Here is an 18,229-nt window from a genome sequence, read left to right on the forward strand (position 1 = left end):
GGCAGGAAGTAAAGAAGGAAAGAAGGAAGGCAGGAAGGATGAAAGGACGGAAGAAAGGAAGGAAGGAAGAAAGGAAAGGAGGAAGGAACAAAGGAGGGAAGGAAGGAAGAAAAGAAGGAAAGAAAGAAGGAAAGAAGTAAGAAAGGAAGGAAGGAAGGAAGGAAGGAAGGAAGGGATGAAAGAAGGAAGTCAGAAAGGAAGGAAGGAAGGAAGGCAGGAAGGAAGGAACGAAGGCAAGAAGGAAGGCAGGAAGGATGGAAGGACCGAAGAAAGGAAGGCAGGAAGGAAGGAAAGGAGGAAAGAAGAAAGGAGGGACGGAAGAAAGAAAGAAAAAAAGAAAGACAGTAAAATGATATACGGCAAAAATGTTACATAACAATGACACAAGAATAACACCAAAACAACACAAAAATGGTACAAATAATATACAAGAAATTAACAAAAGTGACTCAAAACAGCCAAAAATATGATTCAAAAATAAAGCAAAGGCGATAAGAACGAAGATTTCTGTCTCTTATAACTCAAAAATGACTTCAATATGATGATTGCTGCGGGTGGCTTTTCTCTATCGTTTTCGTCACATAAGTTTTTTTTACGTTTTATCTAAGTTTGACGCGGTTGGTATATCTGATGAAATCAACTAATGAGAAATTTATTTTCCAGTGGCTCTCATAGCTTGCCACTTTCGCATAATAGGATGATGAGTTTTCTTTCGAAATCTGAAATTCCTTTCAAGAAAAAGCCAGCAACGGCTGAAATGCCTGTAACTTTACCAGGCCTTTGCCAGTTTGCCTGGAAAAGGCCATTAAAACAGATTTAAGCAATAAAAAAATGCATATATCTCTTTTATCTTTTCTTTTCAATAATTTTCGAAAATTTCAAACTTTTGATGAATGTTTAGAAAGGTTTTATCCCATCTTCCGCCATTTGGCTCACTTTCGCCTCATAAAGTACAACAAATAACAGCAACATATATTTTCTGTGACCCAATAATGGGATCGATTCTGGCGGGCATTACCTAACCATCTTCACACTAAGGTCGGTACCTACTTTCGCTTTTTCTCTCTCTCTCTCTCTCTCTTGCGAATCAGATACGATGCAATTCAAATTTTATGCCTGTTATTTTTTTTGCATTTTATTTTTTGGTTTGGATGAGAGCGTAATACCACCAATCAACTTTAGGCACGCTTGACGCCGCGCCGGGGCCCAGCTGAATTGGCTTCGGTTTTGGCTCCGCTATTATAATTTTTTTTTACTTCTTTTGCTTTCGTGATTGCGAGATCAAGTTTAACCTAATTACTGGCTGACTCTGATAATGCTGATGAGGCCTTTTCGGTGCCACGATAATTTCTCAGGTTTCCTTTCGTCGTGAGCACGTACGTACCTACTCCGCTTGGTTCACTTGGTGTTCGCTGGGGCTTTGTAGGTCAGTCTAGTCTCTATGATTGTACATTCGCACGGCTAGGCCGCCGTGCCGCAAGCGGTATGAAGAGTAACCTTCCCATAAGTGCCCCTTTAGCGTTTGCTGGCTGCCTGCAGGTTAGGCGAGCATAGGGTAACCGAGAAATGGCATCCCCGAACGGTGTTTGTTCCTGTAACATGGCTGATCGTAGCATAAATCTTCGCCACCCTAACATGGGGAGAGGTTCGTAAAAAACGGCCATACTCACAGCGGGGAGAAAACCAGCACTTTGCGAAACCAATGCAATGTATGATTCCATCCAATTGAATGGCTGCTTTTTGCCGTGCATTCAGTCAGTCAGTCAGGGGCAGTCAGAGGCCGATTTTTGAAAGTCATCCCGACCGACCGGGTATTTGCAGCCAATTAGTTCCAAGCGTTGAAATCTATTAGATTATCTCCACCTGTTAATCAATTTCTCTAACGCGTTTTTATATTTTGCTCTCCTTCCCGCAGGATCCCCCCACCGCTGGCCGGACCAATGTCGTACCCGTACCAAAAACCTTCCTTCGAGTACGACGTAGTGAACCGTGTTCCACTGAGTCCGCAAGCCGCCTACCACAAATCGCTACAGCAACAGCAGCATCTTCCGCCTCCACCTCCTCCGGTAACTTCCAATGTGGCAACGCTGTCCTCCCCTTCGGTAGGTGATTTCCTCCCACCGCTTCAACCACACCCACCGCAACCGCATCTACTTCATCTGCAGCAGCAACAGCAACAGCAGCAACAACAGCCACAGGATACCGGTGGAGGATCGCGTTCAATTTATAGTGCCCACGCCTTGTCCAGCCAAACTATACATGCGCCACAGCAGCACCTGCCGCATCTGCCGCAACACGGTGGACCGTTCCAACATCAACCAGCTGCACCTGCGTTATATCATCACTCACCGCGAGGTGGCTCGCATCACCAACAGCAGCAGCAGCAAACATTTCCACCGAATTTTCCACCAAACCAGCAGCATCCCGGCGGTGGAAATGGCGCCGGAGGAGCAGGAGGAGTAGGAGGAGGTGTGGTAGTTGGTGGAGGACACAATTATTCGCAGTCCGACGATGACAGCGGCTGTGCCCTGGAAGAGTACACTTGGGTTCCCCCAGGACTACGCCCAGATCAGGTGAGTGCGAGTGCATCTGCAACCCAAATATGAAAATATTATTGGTGTCTCGAACCGAACCGAACCGAACCGATCGTCTTGCCATTACTTTTAACATACGATCGTACGACAATTACCCGGGCAGAAATTCCACTTTAATTATACAACGACAGCTTCCGAGAGGCGGGTGCCTGCAAACGGTGTGCAGGAGAACATGTTTATCGCGTTGACTGCTCGGTTTAGCCAACCAGCCAGCCAGTGGACAGGTTGATAGCACGGTGTGATAACGACACGGCTGCCCGGTGCTGCCGTTTGTGCAAACAACCTACTACCTACCTGCCACCATTTGGCTAGGGGCGACTTTTGCCGTAGGAATGTGCATAATTTTGCCGCTTACGCTTGCTATGGCGTGCCTCCACTGCGAAAGGTTCGAGATGTTTAGATAATACGCACTTCCGGCGATCTTTGGAACTTTATCGCCACTGGATTGCCACCGGTAATTAAAATAATAGCGGGTGTGCAATTTTTTGCTCTATTTCTGTGTGTGGGTATTGATTAATAAGCAGTGCCTGGGGGCTGTGCCGTTCACATGAGTGCACACGAGCAGCAAGTAGAGTAGCTTGCGCAGTTGTCAGTTTCAAGTTGGTTTTGATCTGTAAAAAATAAATATTTGCCAGTCCTAGATGGTGCTGCTTCTAGGAAGAAATAAGTAATATAGTAAAATTATATACAATAAAAGAATCCCTAAGTATGGGAAAGTTTTCCCATACTTTCAATGAGGATGCGCGGGATAGGGGCACTACATCTCCCCCCCCCCTCTACTTACAGAACTACAAGTCAAGGAAACTGCAAGCAACCGGTTGATATCGGTCGCTTTCTGCGCGACTTGTGTTACGACTTGTATTTTCTTTACTGATAGAATATAAAGGATACCATAGACTAGTAATTCGGCATAATATTTCTCTTATTGTCTTATTTTGATTTTGGATTGGTTTTCACTTTTTGTTTTTTGTTATTTATTACTAGCTGACCCGACAAACTTCGTATTGCCACAAATTAACCTGTGTTGTACATAAATCATGAATCTCGGATGATCTTTGTCACTATCTCGAGTTTTGCAAGCCCCCCAGTGGGCGGCGCTTCCGACGGCGGGTCACCGGCAACACTCGCGACCGGCTCGTCCTGAATGATCTAGTGTTACTATAGATAGTTTTTGTGGTCTTGTTATTGATTAATGTTTTATGGAAGAGTCTCGATTTTCTCGAGTTGGATTAGTTTTTGAGTTTCGCAAAAATTTCTGTTTTATTTGTATGAGAGTCCTTATCCCCCTACCACAGGGATAAGGGGTCTCAAACCATCATAAAAAAATTCCTGCCTCCAAAACCCCCCACATGTCAAATTTGGTTCCATTTGGTTGATTAGTTCTAAAGTTATGAGCAAATTTGTATTTCGTTTGAATGGGAGCTTCCCCCCTCCTAAAAAGGTAAGAAGTCCTAATTCATAATGGGAAAAATGGTTGCCTCCAAAAACACCCACATGCCAAATATGGTTCCATTTGCTTGATTAGTTCTCGGATTATGAGGAAATTTGTATTTCATTTGTGTAGAAGCCCCCCTTCTTGAAGTGTGGAAGGATCCTAATTCACCGTAGAAAATATTTTTGCCTCCAAAAACCTCCACATGCCAAATTTGGTTCCATTTGCTGGATTAGCTCTCGAGTTATAAGGAAATTTGTATTTCGTTTGTATAGGACCCCCCCTCCTAAAGTGGGGAGGGGTCCCAATTCATCATTGAAAAAAAAATTGTCTCCAAAAACACACATATGCCAAATTTGGTTCAATTCGCTTGATTAGTTCTCGAGTTATGAGGAAATTTGTATTTCATTTGTACAGGAGCCCCTCCTCTTAAAGTGGGGAGGGGTCCTAATTCACCATAGAAAATTTTCTTGCTCTCGAAAACCTTCACATGCCAAATTTGGTTGCATTTGCTTGATTAGTTCTCGAGTTATGAGGAAATTTGTATGAAAGCCCCCCCTCTTAAAGGGGAGAGGAGTTATAATTCCTCTTATAAAGAGGGGAGGGGTCTCAATTCACCATAGAATAAATTCTTGTCACCAAAAAAAACACCCACATGCCAAATGTTGTTCTATTTGCTTGATTAGTTCTCGAGTTAGGAGGAAATTTGTATTTCATTTGTACAGGAGCCCCCCCTCTTAGAGTGGGGAGGGGTCCTAATTCACCATACAAAATTTTCTTGCCCTTGAAAACCTTCACATGCCAAATTTGGTTCCATTTGCTTGATTAGTTCTCGAGTTATGATGAAATTTGTATGGAAGCCCCCCCTCTTAAAGGGGAGAGGAGCTACAATTCCCCTTATAAAGAGGGAGGGGTCTCAATTTACCATAGAATAAATTCTTGTCACCGAAAACACCCACATGCCAAATTTGGTTCTATTTGCTTGATTAGTTCTCGAGTTATGAGGAAATTTGTATTTCATTTGTATAGGAGCCCCCCCTCCTAAAGTGGGGAGAGGTTCTTATTCATCATAGAAAAAATTCTTGCCTCCAAAAACACCTACATGCCAGATTTGGTTCCATTTGCTTGATTAGTTCTCGAGTTATGAGGAAATTGGTATTTCATTTGTACAGGAGCCCCCCCTCTTAAAGTGAGGAGGGGTCCTAATTCAACATAGAAAATTTTCTTGCCCTCGAAAACTTTCACATGCCAAATTTGGTTCCATTTGCTTGATTAGTTCTCGAGTTATGAGGAAATTTGTATGGAAACCCCCCCCTCTTAAAGGGGAGAGGAGTTATAATTCCCCTTATAAAGAGGGGAGGGGTCTCAAATTACCCTAGAATAAATTCTTGTCACCGAAAACACCCACATGCCAAATTTGGTTCTATTTGCTTGATTAGTTGTCGAGTTATGCAGAAATTTGTGTTTCATTTGTATGGGAGCCCCCCCTCTTAGTGGGGGGAGGGGTCTCTAACCATCACTAAAACCTTTCCTGGCCCCAAAAACCTCTACATGCGAATTTTCACGCCGATTGGTTCAGTAGTTTTTGATTCTATAAGGAACACAGGACAGACAGACAGAAATCCTTCTTTATAGGTATAGATTTCTTTGTATGCCTGTGTAAGTGATGTTGCTAACCGACTAGTTCCCTTTCGACCCTTCATATAAGATTTGGGGCATACGACCACTAGCGTGCCTAGACTGGTGCAACAAAATAATTTCTGTAACCAACAAATCCATACTTTTTAATTTAATTTGTCACTATTTTTACGATAAGTGAATTAATGACGTAAGAATAGTTTGATTTTAAGCCTAATTTGAGCTTAATTCCAATTCCAAATTCATGATTTCTGCGGGGTTGGGATTTGTTTTTAATGTTTATACTGCAAACGTAGCAAAACTGTTTCTGATTAATGTAGTTTAAACACTAATCATAGATATGGAACTATATGGCAATGAATTTCAGTTTTCTTGTTTTCTGCCTACAAAAGTGGTAATTTCTGGTTTATTTACCCTATTTATTTCCGATTTGAAGACCAATTTTAAGCTAAGTAATGGTGAAAAAAAACGCAAGACAGAGAGAAAAAGACGAAAACGGGAGAAAAAAGAAAAACTAATCAAAAAAAGGAAAAGTAGACGAAAAATAAAAAAAAGGGAGGTGGGAGAAAAGAACCCATATTTCTTCTTTTATACCTCGTTTGATATCCCGTTTGTCTCGTTTTCTCTATCGATTTTCTTTTTTCTTTTTCGGCATTCTTCTTTTCACTTTTTATTTCCCTTACTTTTTGTTCCGAATTCTTTTTTTTCTCTTTTTTCCTCTTTTTATCTCCTTTTTTGTTCGCTTTTCCTGTTTCTGTTCCGTTTCTTTTGAATTTTCTGTCCATTTTTCGCCCTTTTTTTTGAGTTATTGATTATTATCTGTTCCGTTTTTCGTCGTTTTCTTCCATTTTTCCTTGTTTTCAGGTCCGTTTTATCTCCTTCCCTGTCTCGTTTTTTTTTCATTTGCTGTTGGACTTTGCACTTGTTTTACTTTTTTACGGTCCCAGCTTTCGTCTTTTGTCTATTTCTTGTTTCCGTCTGTTCCGTTCTTCCTCTTATGAAGCCCTACTTTTCCTCCTTTTCTGTATCGTTCAGTTTTTGTTTACTATTTTATCCTTAAAGTCTTCCGTTTTCATTTGTTCTCCCCATTTTTTGTCTTTTTCTATCTAGATTTTTCTCTTTTTTTGTCGTTTCGTTTTCATTTTTCTGTATTTTCTCCTTTTAATTTTCTCCTTTTGTTTACTTCTTTTTTGTCACGTTGCTTCTTTTCTGTCCAGTTTATTCTCGTTTTCTTCGTTCTCTTTATAGGTTTTTCCTTATTTTTTCTTCCGTTCTTCATTCGTTTCTGTCCAATCAACTTGTGTTTTGCTTCAGCTTTTTCTGTTTTCTACTTTTTTCTTTTTTCCTGTCTCATTTTCTGTGCATTTTGTCGAATTTTGTCTCTTGGTTAGTACCAGCTATTATTCAGAATAATTTTATTCTTGAAACTAAACTTGAAATTTAATTTCTAACCGGATTTGCAATCGGACTTGAAACTGGAACAGTTTTTTCACATCAAATTTAGGCCATTACAAGTATTTAAGAAAAGGAGAAAATAAGAAAATGGGAAAATTGGGAAAAAAGAATAGATAAAAAGAAAATGGAGAAAAGAAATGAAAAGGAAAGAGAAACGAGATAAGGCAAGAAACAGAAAGTGACAGCAAAGAGGACAAACAGGACATAATATGAGGAACAATGAAAAAATTGGAAACAATGGGACAGAAAATAAAAAAAACGAGGCTGTGAAAGAGGAAAATCGGACCTAAGAATGAGAAAAAGCGGAAGAAAGTGGAAAAGAAGGCTAGCGAGATAGAGAGAGAGAGACTCAAACAAGGACAACGAGAGAAACAGGTCAAAAGGAATATATAAGAAAAAAATGGGACAAAATCGTAATGACATAGGAAAGTAGGACAAAAAAACAAGAAAAACGGACCAAAGAAAAAGGTAAAACAAGAGAGAAAAAGGTGAAAAACGGGAGATAAAAAGAAAAATCGGATAGGACAGAGAAAATGAGACCCAGAAACAGAATAAACGTAACCTAAAGGAAGAAAAAACCGTGCATTTCATAGAAGAAAAACGAAACAGAAGTAGACGTAAAATGAAAAAAAAAGAATACAAAAAAAGTTAGAAAAATACAACAACTGGAAACGAAAAAAGCAAAAAAAGAAGAAAGAAAGAAAATTTCAAAAAAAGAAGTGAAATGAAAACCACATAAAACATGAGACAGCAAAAGAGAAAAACGAGAAAAAAAGGAAAAATGGAAAGAAAAAGTGAGAGCAAAAACGAAACAAAGAGTGGAAAAACATGTGAGACAATGAGACGATTTATGTCAATCCTTATTTTAAGTTAAAACTACGAATTGTTTTTTTGCTGTTACTTTCTGTGAGTCATATATCGCGTTCATATCCTAATTCAAGTATAATTTCGAGTCAAATTTAATTTCAATTGTATGCTCAATTTTAAGTCAATCAATAAACTTCGATTTCAAGTTCAATTTCCAGTACAATTTGAATTCCAATTTGCGTCCAATTCTAAATCCAATTTCAGCCCTAATTTCAAATCCAATTGAAAAGCTGTCAAAGCTGGTTAAGCATGCAAAAAAAAACAACAAAACCGCGATGAAAAGACGATGATTTAAATTTTTTAGAAAAGAAACCGAAAAAATAGTGTACAGTTCGTTGTCTTTGCTTTGCGATGCGATGAGCAGATGATTAAACAGTGGTGAAAAAAAGGTAAAAGTGATGATGTAAAGACGATGAAAGACGACAAAAGTACAACGGAAATAACATAAACAGACGACGAAAAATGCCAAAAATAGCAGTAAAACAAAATAAAAAATTATTAAAGAAACGAAAAACACACAACAGAAAGACGACGAAAGAACGACAGTCAACTAATTGACAACTAACAGGGCAACGAAAGAATGGCACGAGTCCCGAGAAGCAACAAAAACACGAAAAAAAGATGAAAAACTAAAGTTAAAAGACAAAAACCAAACAACGGAAAATTAAAGACGAAAAACCAAAGAAGGAGTCGGAAATAATCGTAAGAACTAATTATTAACTGTATAGACTGGACCAAACACTTATTCTGTGTGTCCCGTCTATACAGATAAATTATATAACTACAGACATTGCCCTCAGCAGTTTTAAGGTTAATTAACTTACAGCAAACCAGCTATAAATTTCAACATTAACGAAATTTCATTTCGATAGAGTCCAGCCTGCTCACACACTTTAAGGCAGCGTATGATTTAGTTAATTGACAGCAGTTTTGGAAAACTTTACTCGAAAATTGTTTCCCAGGTAGCCTAATTGAGCTGATTCATGCCAAGGCAGATGTACCGTCGTCGCTTACAGGAAAATTAGCTCCTATTTGCCTCGTCACGTTTTTGTCAGTAACGCCTAGGTTTTGAGCGAGACGATTCGTGTCCGCATCGGCGGGCAACTAGATCGGTCCAACCAATGTCTGTATGAATTTCTGCACAAGATTTTGCCACCTAATTCACATCATAGTCACATCGTAAGAAAGCAAAGCCTAGGTGCTACAATCCGTTATCGAAACTTGACCTTCTATTTTTATACAACAGACTTCGCAGCCAGCTGTTAGAGTACAGGACAACTCCAGGGCCATTTGCTACGATCCTATTGACTCTAACAGCCTTTCCCAGCCGAGATTCGAACATACGACGACTGGCTTATTAGGCCAGCATCATACCCCGAGGTCAACTGGGAGGCAACATCGTACAAGTTCTCATTTTGGTGGTATGTTGGAAACTGCCATCCGTTCTGCCTAGAACAATTCAGAAAAAATATTGGACAATCGTTAAGCAGAACCTGAAGAATAGTCAGAAGACAGTTGGAAATGCGAAACAGCTTCGGAAAATTTGGCGTTCTGCATCAAATAAGCAGCGGCGGAAAATCTGATGGAACTTTTGAAATGTAACGCATGACAGTGACCATTTTGAAAATCATTTTTAATCGTTCCAGCTCTTAATGTTCTATAAACCGTATCTTCGTACGTATAATTCTAGAGCACTAAAACGTATTGAGCAACTTCAATTGACGTCAACAGCCTTGGCGCTGTAGTGCTGTTTGTTCAACTTCTATTTGCAAATATCTTAAAGTCAGATAATCACCAGTCCGACTTGACTTTCAGACAAAACACTAACTTGTGCATAAAGTTTTATCAGCTCCATCTCACATCAACAGGTTGTAGTCTATCAGCAATTTATGCAGAGTCCATCGCAGACTGTGTTCCGATCTGTTCCACTATCGCAACTTGCATTTAATCATCTTTCACACACTGCAATAATATGATAATTTTATTATTCATGCAGCTGTCCCCTTGCTGGCGATAAAGCTGGAGTGGTTAAAGAAAATTATTGCTGAAGAATTTGCCCACTACTGATTAAACGGCATATGGCAGCGTAGAACCAACTCAACGCATCGTTGTTGATATCATCAGACCAGCATTGCTTACTTGCTAGAACAAGTCTTCGATTATTATTCGCCTTATCGATTAAAAATTTCTCACGCGATACATCCGGGAAAATTTATAGTGTGAGCATCCATCCAGCATCCAGCGTTTCGGGAACATAATTCTTGTGCATGTATTGAAAGTAGCACTTTCCTGTCCGCCTCTTTGCAGACAGCTACACCGATCGGTACAAGCCTATCTGGTGCATAACCACGCAACGTGGTTTTACGATATGGTAGAAATGCAATAAAAAATTCCGCGACATAATTGTAACTATTACACGCATTTCGTGCCCTGCGCGGACCTCTTGCGTGTGTGCAACAGCAGCTTATCTCTTGGCAGAGTGACCTCCCTCCCTTGGGATACAAAGTAAGGGAAAAAAGAAGCAAGCATCTCACATGGTCGGTCCATTCACTTGGTCGTCGTCGGACGGACCAAGGAGGACCTCTTGGCCACGGTTGACGAACGCACGCCACGCCAACGGAACGCAAATTATAATACCAGTTTGAAGCAAAATGACCGCTAATGACTCGTTGTGAGTCTCTTGACTCGAAACTTACACTCGCACACGGTGTTGGATGATGAAGGTAAGGAAGACGACAACGACACGATGATGGTGGCGATGATGATACCGACGGGGCACCTCTGCACTGCCACTGTGGACATCATCCTGCTGCAGCTGGGTAACAATAGGGAGGGACCCGTTTGCCTTGGCGGCTGCACTTACTCACCGGGGGATACACGACAAAGACGACATCGCCAGTCAGCCATCGTCAGTTCCAGTAGCTTGGAACTTGGAGCAGATGATAACAGCAGGGTCTGAAGAATTTTAATTATAGGTTGAACAACTGTATCGCCATTCCGGATGCAAATTGCTACCACCATCGGGTCTTCGGGGCGCGGGACAGTACCGTTTGGGACGGATTTCCGGTTGCGGTAGGCATTGAATGGATATTTTCATTGTTGATAATTTTGATAACTTAAATAGGGTCAAACAAGTTAAATTTCATCATTTGCCAAAGGTGCGTCCCTTTACGGTAACTTCGACGGAGTACGATGTTGATTGAACATTGTCGTGGAAAATGCATCGGGAGCATGGTAAATAGGCGCGTCGACAACAGATTACTTTCTGTTGTTGGGGCCGTCGTTGGCAGATGTGTTCGAACAAAGGGGATCATTGTCTCGTGCATTGCATGGTGGAACACGCATTATGTCTTATGAATTTGTATTTTAATGTTTAATCAATAATAATTTTGTCGTCAGTTTCACCTGCTTACCTGCTGGGAAAATGCAAAGGCAACTAAAATATTGACCTCTAACAGTAGAGAAAATATTTAAATGCTGATAGGATACTGCCAAAGCTTAACAAAAAAAAAAGAAGTGTGGATCTAGCGGATCAATAAACAACAGAAAAACAACCATTCGTTATTCGTACGCATGAATTTGATCTCGTCAGAAAACCATGTTCAAGCTTTACCTGGTACATCTCATTTCGTTTGACTGAATCGAACACAGTCTTGAAATCTTGAAAGTGTGCTGTGACTGTGATACCGGCCTTCGCAACGCTTGTAGTTTTTCGGTTCGCCTATCTTTTTTGTTTTGATCTGCTTCTGTGCTAATGACTCCACAGTTTGGCCGTAGATTACAATTCTCATTCAGCATCATTCGCGTAAAGCAGTGGTCCCAAGATACTACCCTGAGGTACTTCAGGATTATTTTTAAAACCAGCAACGTAAAGATACACCCAGTAAAACAGGAATCAAGATAGGCATATAAACTTTCATCAGCTTAAAGTTAAATCAACTTTAGTGCAGCCACGGATCGTTACCTCTTGTTACTTCTCTGCCGAAGTTCTAGTTTTGGCGGCTCCTTCGTCAAGCAGTATGGTTACGTGTCCAACTCGTCGCAACCTGCTTGCAAAAAGCCACTGCATCAATCAGTGTACTGTACAGCGTTGGATCTATGCGTGTTTGAAAACCACAGGGCTTCAGGCTGGCTACGTAGCTCGAATACAGCCCTATTCGCAGCGGTAACTCTTCGTTTGGCTTCGCAACCTATATCTTTGTCATACATAGCAAAGCCTAGGGTTGTAACGCTTCGAGCGTACTTCCAAGGACCCACCTAAACCTTAAGGGTACCTCTTCCTGTAAGCTTTGTTTGCCTTTTCTTTGAGCTTTATATGGTGGATCCATAGGATCAGAATCAGTCCGCATTATCGCCTCGTTCAGATTCATCATGAAAACCAAGCAAGAAAATGAAAAAGAATGAAACAATAGTACGTTAATGGTACTATTGTCCTATTCTTTCCAAATAATTATATCATTCCTTGTTTTTGGGAAATCCAATTTGTCCGGGCATAGAGGCCTGTCCGGCCATACATGACTTCCCCCTACTTAGCTGTGTCACTCGTAGACCGTTCAAGTAACGTAAAGAAGTAGGCAATACGATACAGTATGTACTAGCCTTGAAGGCACAGATAATAATCCTTACCATCTACAATCGTACTTATTTACTTACACTGGTGCGATGTCCATTTGGATTTTACCTGCATTACAATGTTCCGCCAACAAATTCGATCCATGGCTGCCCGTCTCCAATTTCTCGACTGTCCCAAACTTTCCAGGTCTTGCTCCACTTGGTCTAACCATCGAGCATGCTGCGCACCTCTGCATCTGGTACCAACCGGATTCGAGGCGAACACCATTTTAGCGTGGTTATTGTCCAGCATTCTCGCCACATGTCCCGCCCATTGTACCCTTCCAGCTTTAGCAACTTTCTAGGTATTGGGTTGGCCGAAAAGTTGCGCCAGCTTGTGGTTCATTCTTCTCCTCCATACACCGTTCTCACATAACCCCTACAGACGGTGCTAAGCACACGAGGACTGCCAGTGCTTTCAAGTTCCCGTAGAGGACTACCGGCATTATTAACGGTTTGTGCATGGTACATTTAGTACGGGAGTGAAGCTTACCAGACCTTAGAGCCTTGTGGAGTCCGTAGTAAGCACGACTTCCGGCAATGTCCACATCGTCAGCGAAACAGAGAAATTAGCTTGAATTATTGAAGATCGTGTCCCGCATGTTAAAACCCGCACGTATCATAACATCTTCTAGTCCCCTGCGTGTTTCAAACGGGCTTGATAATGCGCACGATTTCCTCACACAGCACCTAGCACCATCCAACGTGGCCTTAATCAGTGTTGTCAGGTCATCAACCCGGGAAAGCCGTATTTGACCATAATTTTGCACACATCTTCACGGTCGATAGTATAGTACGCGGCCTTGAAATCGCTGGTGGTACTCGCGACACTTTTGGAGGATCTGAAGATTTGGTCCGTTGTCGATCGCCCTTCTACAAAACCGGTTTGATAACTGCCCACGAATCTACTTGCTAGCGGCGATGGACGGCGAAAGATGGCCTAAGAAAGCACTTCATAGGCGGCGGCGTTGAGAATGGTGATCGCTCGATAGTTTTCACATTCCAACTTATCGCCCTTCTCGTATTTTGGGTATATTACTCCTTCTCCAACTCCTCCGGTAGCTGTTCTGTTTCCCAGTTCCTGACTATCAACCGGTACAGACAGGGTGCCGACCTTGCCGGGCCTATCTTGATAAGCTCCATTGCGATGCCATGTTTGCCAGCTACCTTGTTGTTCTTGACCGGCGACCGTCTCAAGCCGTAAGGAATTATCGAGGAATCACTGCCCAAGTAACAATCGAATAGCAAATTGGTCTTATTCATTTCTTATAGTAGTTTTATCAGAGCATCGCAAAGTCTATCAGGTTTTACAATGTTTTTTCTCAAGTGAATTTCATCTTATTTGGTTAACATTTCTGAAGAATGTCTGAAGGAGACTCGAAGAAACACCCATAAAACTGCATTATGAATAAGTGTAATTCACCTTATAAGCGGTTTTAAAGGAAACTTGATTTCTGCCCAAAAACGACGCTCCTTAATACTTAAAAAATAGTTTTGACAAAAATTTAAGGCATTCTTCTGTAAGATTGGTTTATCTTAACAATGCTGCCATAACATTCTCTTAAAACTGTATATTCTTGAAAGAGAAATCATATTCTTAAGAAAGACCATTCTAGTGTAAACAACTAATCTGTCAAAATGGGCGTTTGAACCTAGAGTAAATTGGAAAAATATGGATCTTTTAAATGATAATTAAGCAAAAATTTGTCCAGTGTTTTGAAAACTTTTTCATATAAACGATCAGCGAAGTCACAAAACAATGAAAATATCAGGAACAACTGACTATGGTGTGTTAGTTAGGGTAAGCAAGGGAAGGACGGTGCCGGCGATGATGCATTAGTAGATTTGTATGAATTGGATAAATTTGGTTCGATTGTGTTTTGCCGGCGGCGGTGCGGGTATCCTCTAGAATTGTTCCTATTTTTCAAACTTTATTGGCCAGTGTTTTTATTTGTAAAATGTAAAATCGTAAAATCGACACTTCGTTGACGTTTTCTTTGTTTATACTAGAATGGCAATCTTGCAAAAAACTTAGTGCCCTGAAGTAATTCAAACAATTCTTACTCAAGCGTAACTTGTCTTCTTCAAGAAGCTCAACTTATCGCCCTCTTGGATAAATTTTCTTTGTCTTGTACAAGAAATGTTAGTCTAATAAGCGCTTTCTAGTCGATTTAGATAAAACCATTGAAAAAATGGCGAACAGGGCTGTTTTGATTACTTTTGAAATTGTAACCAATTGCATATGGGTGTTTATAAATATGGTTTTTTACAATTCCGTAAGTGTTAAATAAATGTTTGGACATGTAAAAGGCTTTTTGCCGCAATTTGTTAAAAATTTGGTAGTTACCAGCTTCTTCATGAAATTATCGAATTTTTTTTATTTATTAAATTTTCAATAATCAAGCAAACATAACCAGCGCGTTAAAATTTTCTAACTTTCATGTCACAAAACATCGACAAACTGAGCGTAGCACGAAAAAAAATCCCAATTATGGCAACCTAGCAGCTGCTTTTATTACCATTTTTATTATTTATATCCATTTTGGAAAAGCTCTTAGTCGGTTTAAAACATTCAAGGCTGTGAAAAGTGTATGTTGTCTTGCAAGTGTTCTTTGAGAAGACAACCATAAAATCATCAACACTTGTGGTGGTTTTCTTTTAGTTTTAAGCGACTCTTGAAAATCACTATAAATAGATATCGATAAGAATTGCAAGTTTTAAAAGGACCTTGGGAAATATTCTTGAGAACCTTCTTTAGTGTGGGCCTCCCCAGTTTTATAAGGGTTTTCTGGCTGTTTTATCGCAGTTCTGTAAAATTAAAAGTTTTATGATCAGTTTTAAGGAGCAAATGCTGGAAACCTCTTCAAGTGCATCTTAAAATTGAATTTGCTACTTGGGTGGCCTTTCCGCACCTCCTAAACTGTTCGAGATAATTGTGAGAGGTGTAATACTGTCGCGCACTAAGAACTATATTTCAACGATGCAGCACGGTTTCATGCCTGGTAGATCTGTTTGCACTAATTTGCTGAAGTTTGCATCGATGTGTATCTCGCATATGTAGGACAAGAAGCAAGTTGATGTTATCTATACTGACTTGAAAGCAGCTTTCGATCGAATTGACCACGCAATACTATTACGGAAACTGTCTCGACTTGGTGCCTACCAACAGATGGTTGAATGGCTGAACTCATACCTCAGTGGTAGGCTGTTTCGTGTGAAACTGGGTAGTAGTGTTTCATCGGTGTTTACCAATAAATCTGGAGTCCCTCAAGGAAGTAACAAGGGACCTCTACTTTTCTTGCTATTCTTTAACGATATTGCGTTACTGCTGGGAGTTGGCTGCAAGTTAGTGTACGCCGATTTGCTTGATTTATTCACTGACTGGTGTAAACGGAACTGGCTCATTGTAAGCATAGCCAAATGTAAAGTGATGAGTTTTCACCGCATGAAAAACCCGATCACCTTTGGTTACGCTATCGATGGTATTGAGTTACGCAGAGTTAGTGACATCGGCGTCTTGCTGGACACCAAACTGATGTTTAATCTACATCGTGAGTTGATTATCTCCAAAGCATCTCGACAACTTGGTTTCATCTTTAAAATTGGTCGGAACTTTAAGGATCCACACTGTCTTAAATCATTGTACTGCGCCCTAGTACGTTCACTACTGGAGAATTGTAGTCTTGTTTGGTTTCCTAAGCAGCTCACATGGAATCTACGGATTGAACGTGTGCTGCGGAGATTTATCCGACTAGCATTACGACACTTGCCCTGGGAACATCCTGATATCTTACCTGCTTACGTAGATAGGTGCCGTTTACTCGACTTTGACACCCTTGAATACCGACGCAAGATGCAACAAACAATATTCGTGGCAAAAACTATCAATGGCGAAATCGACTCCCTAAATTTGCTTTCCAAGATTAGTTTTCGCGCATCACAACGACCGATAACTGGATGTATCAGGACCTTTTCTAATGTAAAGGAACTATTTAACTTTGGTGTATCGTCCTACTTGTTTACACAGAGATTGCGTAGAGCTAATTTAGGATAAGGTTTTATTCATGTAGACAATTTTAAGGTCAGATGAATTATATATAAAAAATAAATAAATAAATAAATTCCTCGACGAACTAGTCGTTACGTCGACTCCTCTCAGCGGACCCAATGGCACCTCCTGCTGCGCTGTTGATGGCTGCCTTAACGGTATCCCAGCAAGGGCCTCGAGAGGGGCTTCATTTAGCTCTCCCTCAACCGACAGCGAAGCCTCAGCGCATTGCGCGTACTCAGTAGCGACCTCGGGTAACTTGAGTCCTTCCAGATTGTACCGTGCCGGGCAATGGTACCGAATGTTGGTAACAACGGAGTCTTTGACACACTTTAACCAACAAAACGTTGTGGTTAGAATCGATGTTTGCGCCACGATAGTTACTAACGTATACCACAATAGATCTCTAATAATTGTCGCAGTGGTTCATTCTCCTGCAGGAAAAAAAACTTCGATGATACGTCGAGAAGTGCCTTCCATCAATCAAAACGTGGTCAATTTGCGAGTCTGTCTGTTGTGGTTATCTCCAGGTGTACCGATATGGGAAGCTGCGCCGAAAGTAGGTACTTCCTATGGTCATATTTTTGAAGGTGGCGAAGTCAATGAGTCGATGGCCGTTTTCGTTCGTAAGTAGGTGTGCGCTGAACTTACCAATAACAGGTCTAAATTTCTCCTCCTGGCCAAGCTGAGCGTTGAGGTGTTCGATGACGATTTTGACTTCATATCTTGGGCAGTTGCCATATTCCACGTTCAAGCTGCGTGTAAAAACTCTTCATACTCAAAGCGTCATAAAAACCCATCATCTTTTATAATTATATACACGCAGACTTGTGAAAGCACGCACCGCTCCGATAACCGTGCTAAAACATTCCCCTCCGTTCATAGGTCATACGCTCCCGGTTTTGGGCGTGTTCGGTACGATCCGGTCTGCTCCGGGCCAAAAATTCAATAATTTTTACTAAGCAGCAGCAGCTGAAAAGGCACAAACACGGCATTGTGGAAGGCACCCGCTATTGTTCATAAATTTTTACCGTATCGCACCAAGCAGTTATATAGCTTCTTTTAGTTTGTGAGCGAAACCGTGCCAGCTTTCACCAGCCGGCACCTGCTAGAGCACGACTAGAGAACGGAGCCCGAACGTCCTGATAACTCAGTCACGTACACCGAATATGAACGAATAGCAAAGAAAGCAAAGAACGAAATCATGTAAGCCGTCGGTGGTACTGTGCTCACCGGTGCTTCGCCGAAGACTAAGCACTTCGATCGGGTTTTTGTGTTTTCAAGGAGCGTGCCAATATGTAGCAACGCCAGTGCGTTCTATTATCAAAAGTACCCGTTTCGGTGCCAATCTGGACGGATAGCAGCCGTATCGCACCGGACGGTGTTTATAACAAGTCTGTATACACGACGGTTATATTCCAACACCAACTGCCGTATTCGTTCGTGAAGGCCATAATTGGTGGGGTGCGAATGAACCCGTAGAAGCTATTGGCTCCGTTGAGACCCAAGAGGGCGGTATAGAGTCAATCGTGACAAAACAGCAGGACAGCCATAAGCGCCCGAAAGGATTTTATGAGCAGTCTT

At 41.1% G+C, this 18,229-nt stretch overlaps 1 protein-coding gene across 1 annotated transcript in view; it reads left to right on the forward strand.

Moving 5' to 3' along the window:
* Positions 1–18,229, forward strand: part of LOC128736731 (protein prickle-like) — a 43,220-nt gene that overhangs the window by 16,251 nt on the left and 8,740 nt on the right. The window contains exon 2 of the mRNA XM_053831217.1: positions 1,916–2,573. Within this exon, the coding sequence (XP_053687192.1) occupies positions 1,916–2,573 (658 nt within the window). The remainder of the gene's footprint in view (positions 1–1,915; positions 2,574–18,229) is intronic.

Source organism: Sabethes cyaneus, chromosome 2 (genome assembly GCF_943734655.1).
Source record: "Sabethes cyaneus chromosome 2, idSabCyanKW18_F2, whole genome shotgun sequence".
In the NCBI taxonomy this organism is placed as follows: Eukaryota; Metazoa; Arthropoda; class Insecta; order Diptera; family Culicidae; genus Sabethes; species Sabethes cyaneus.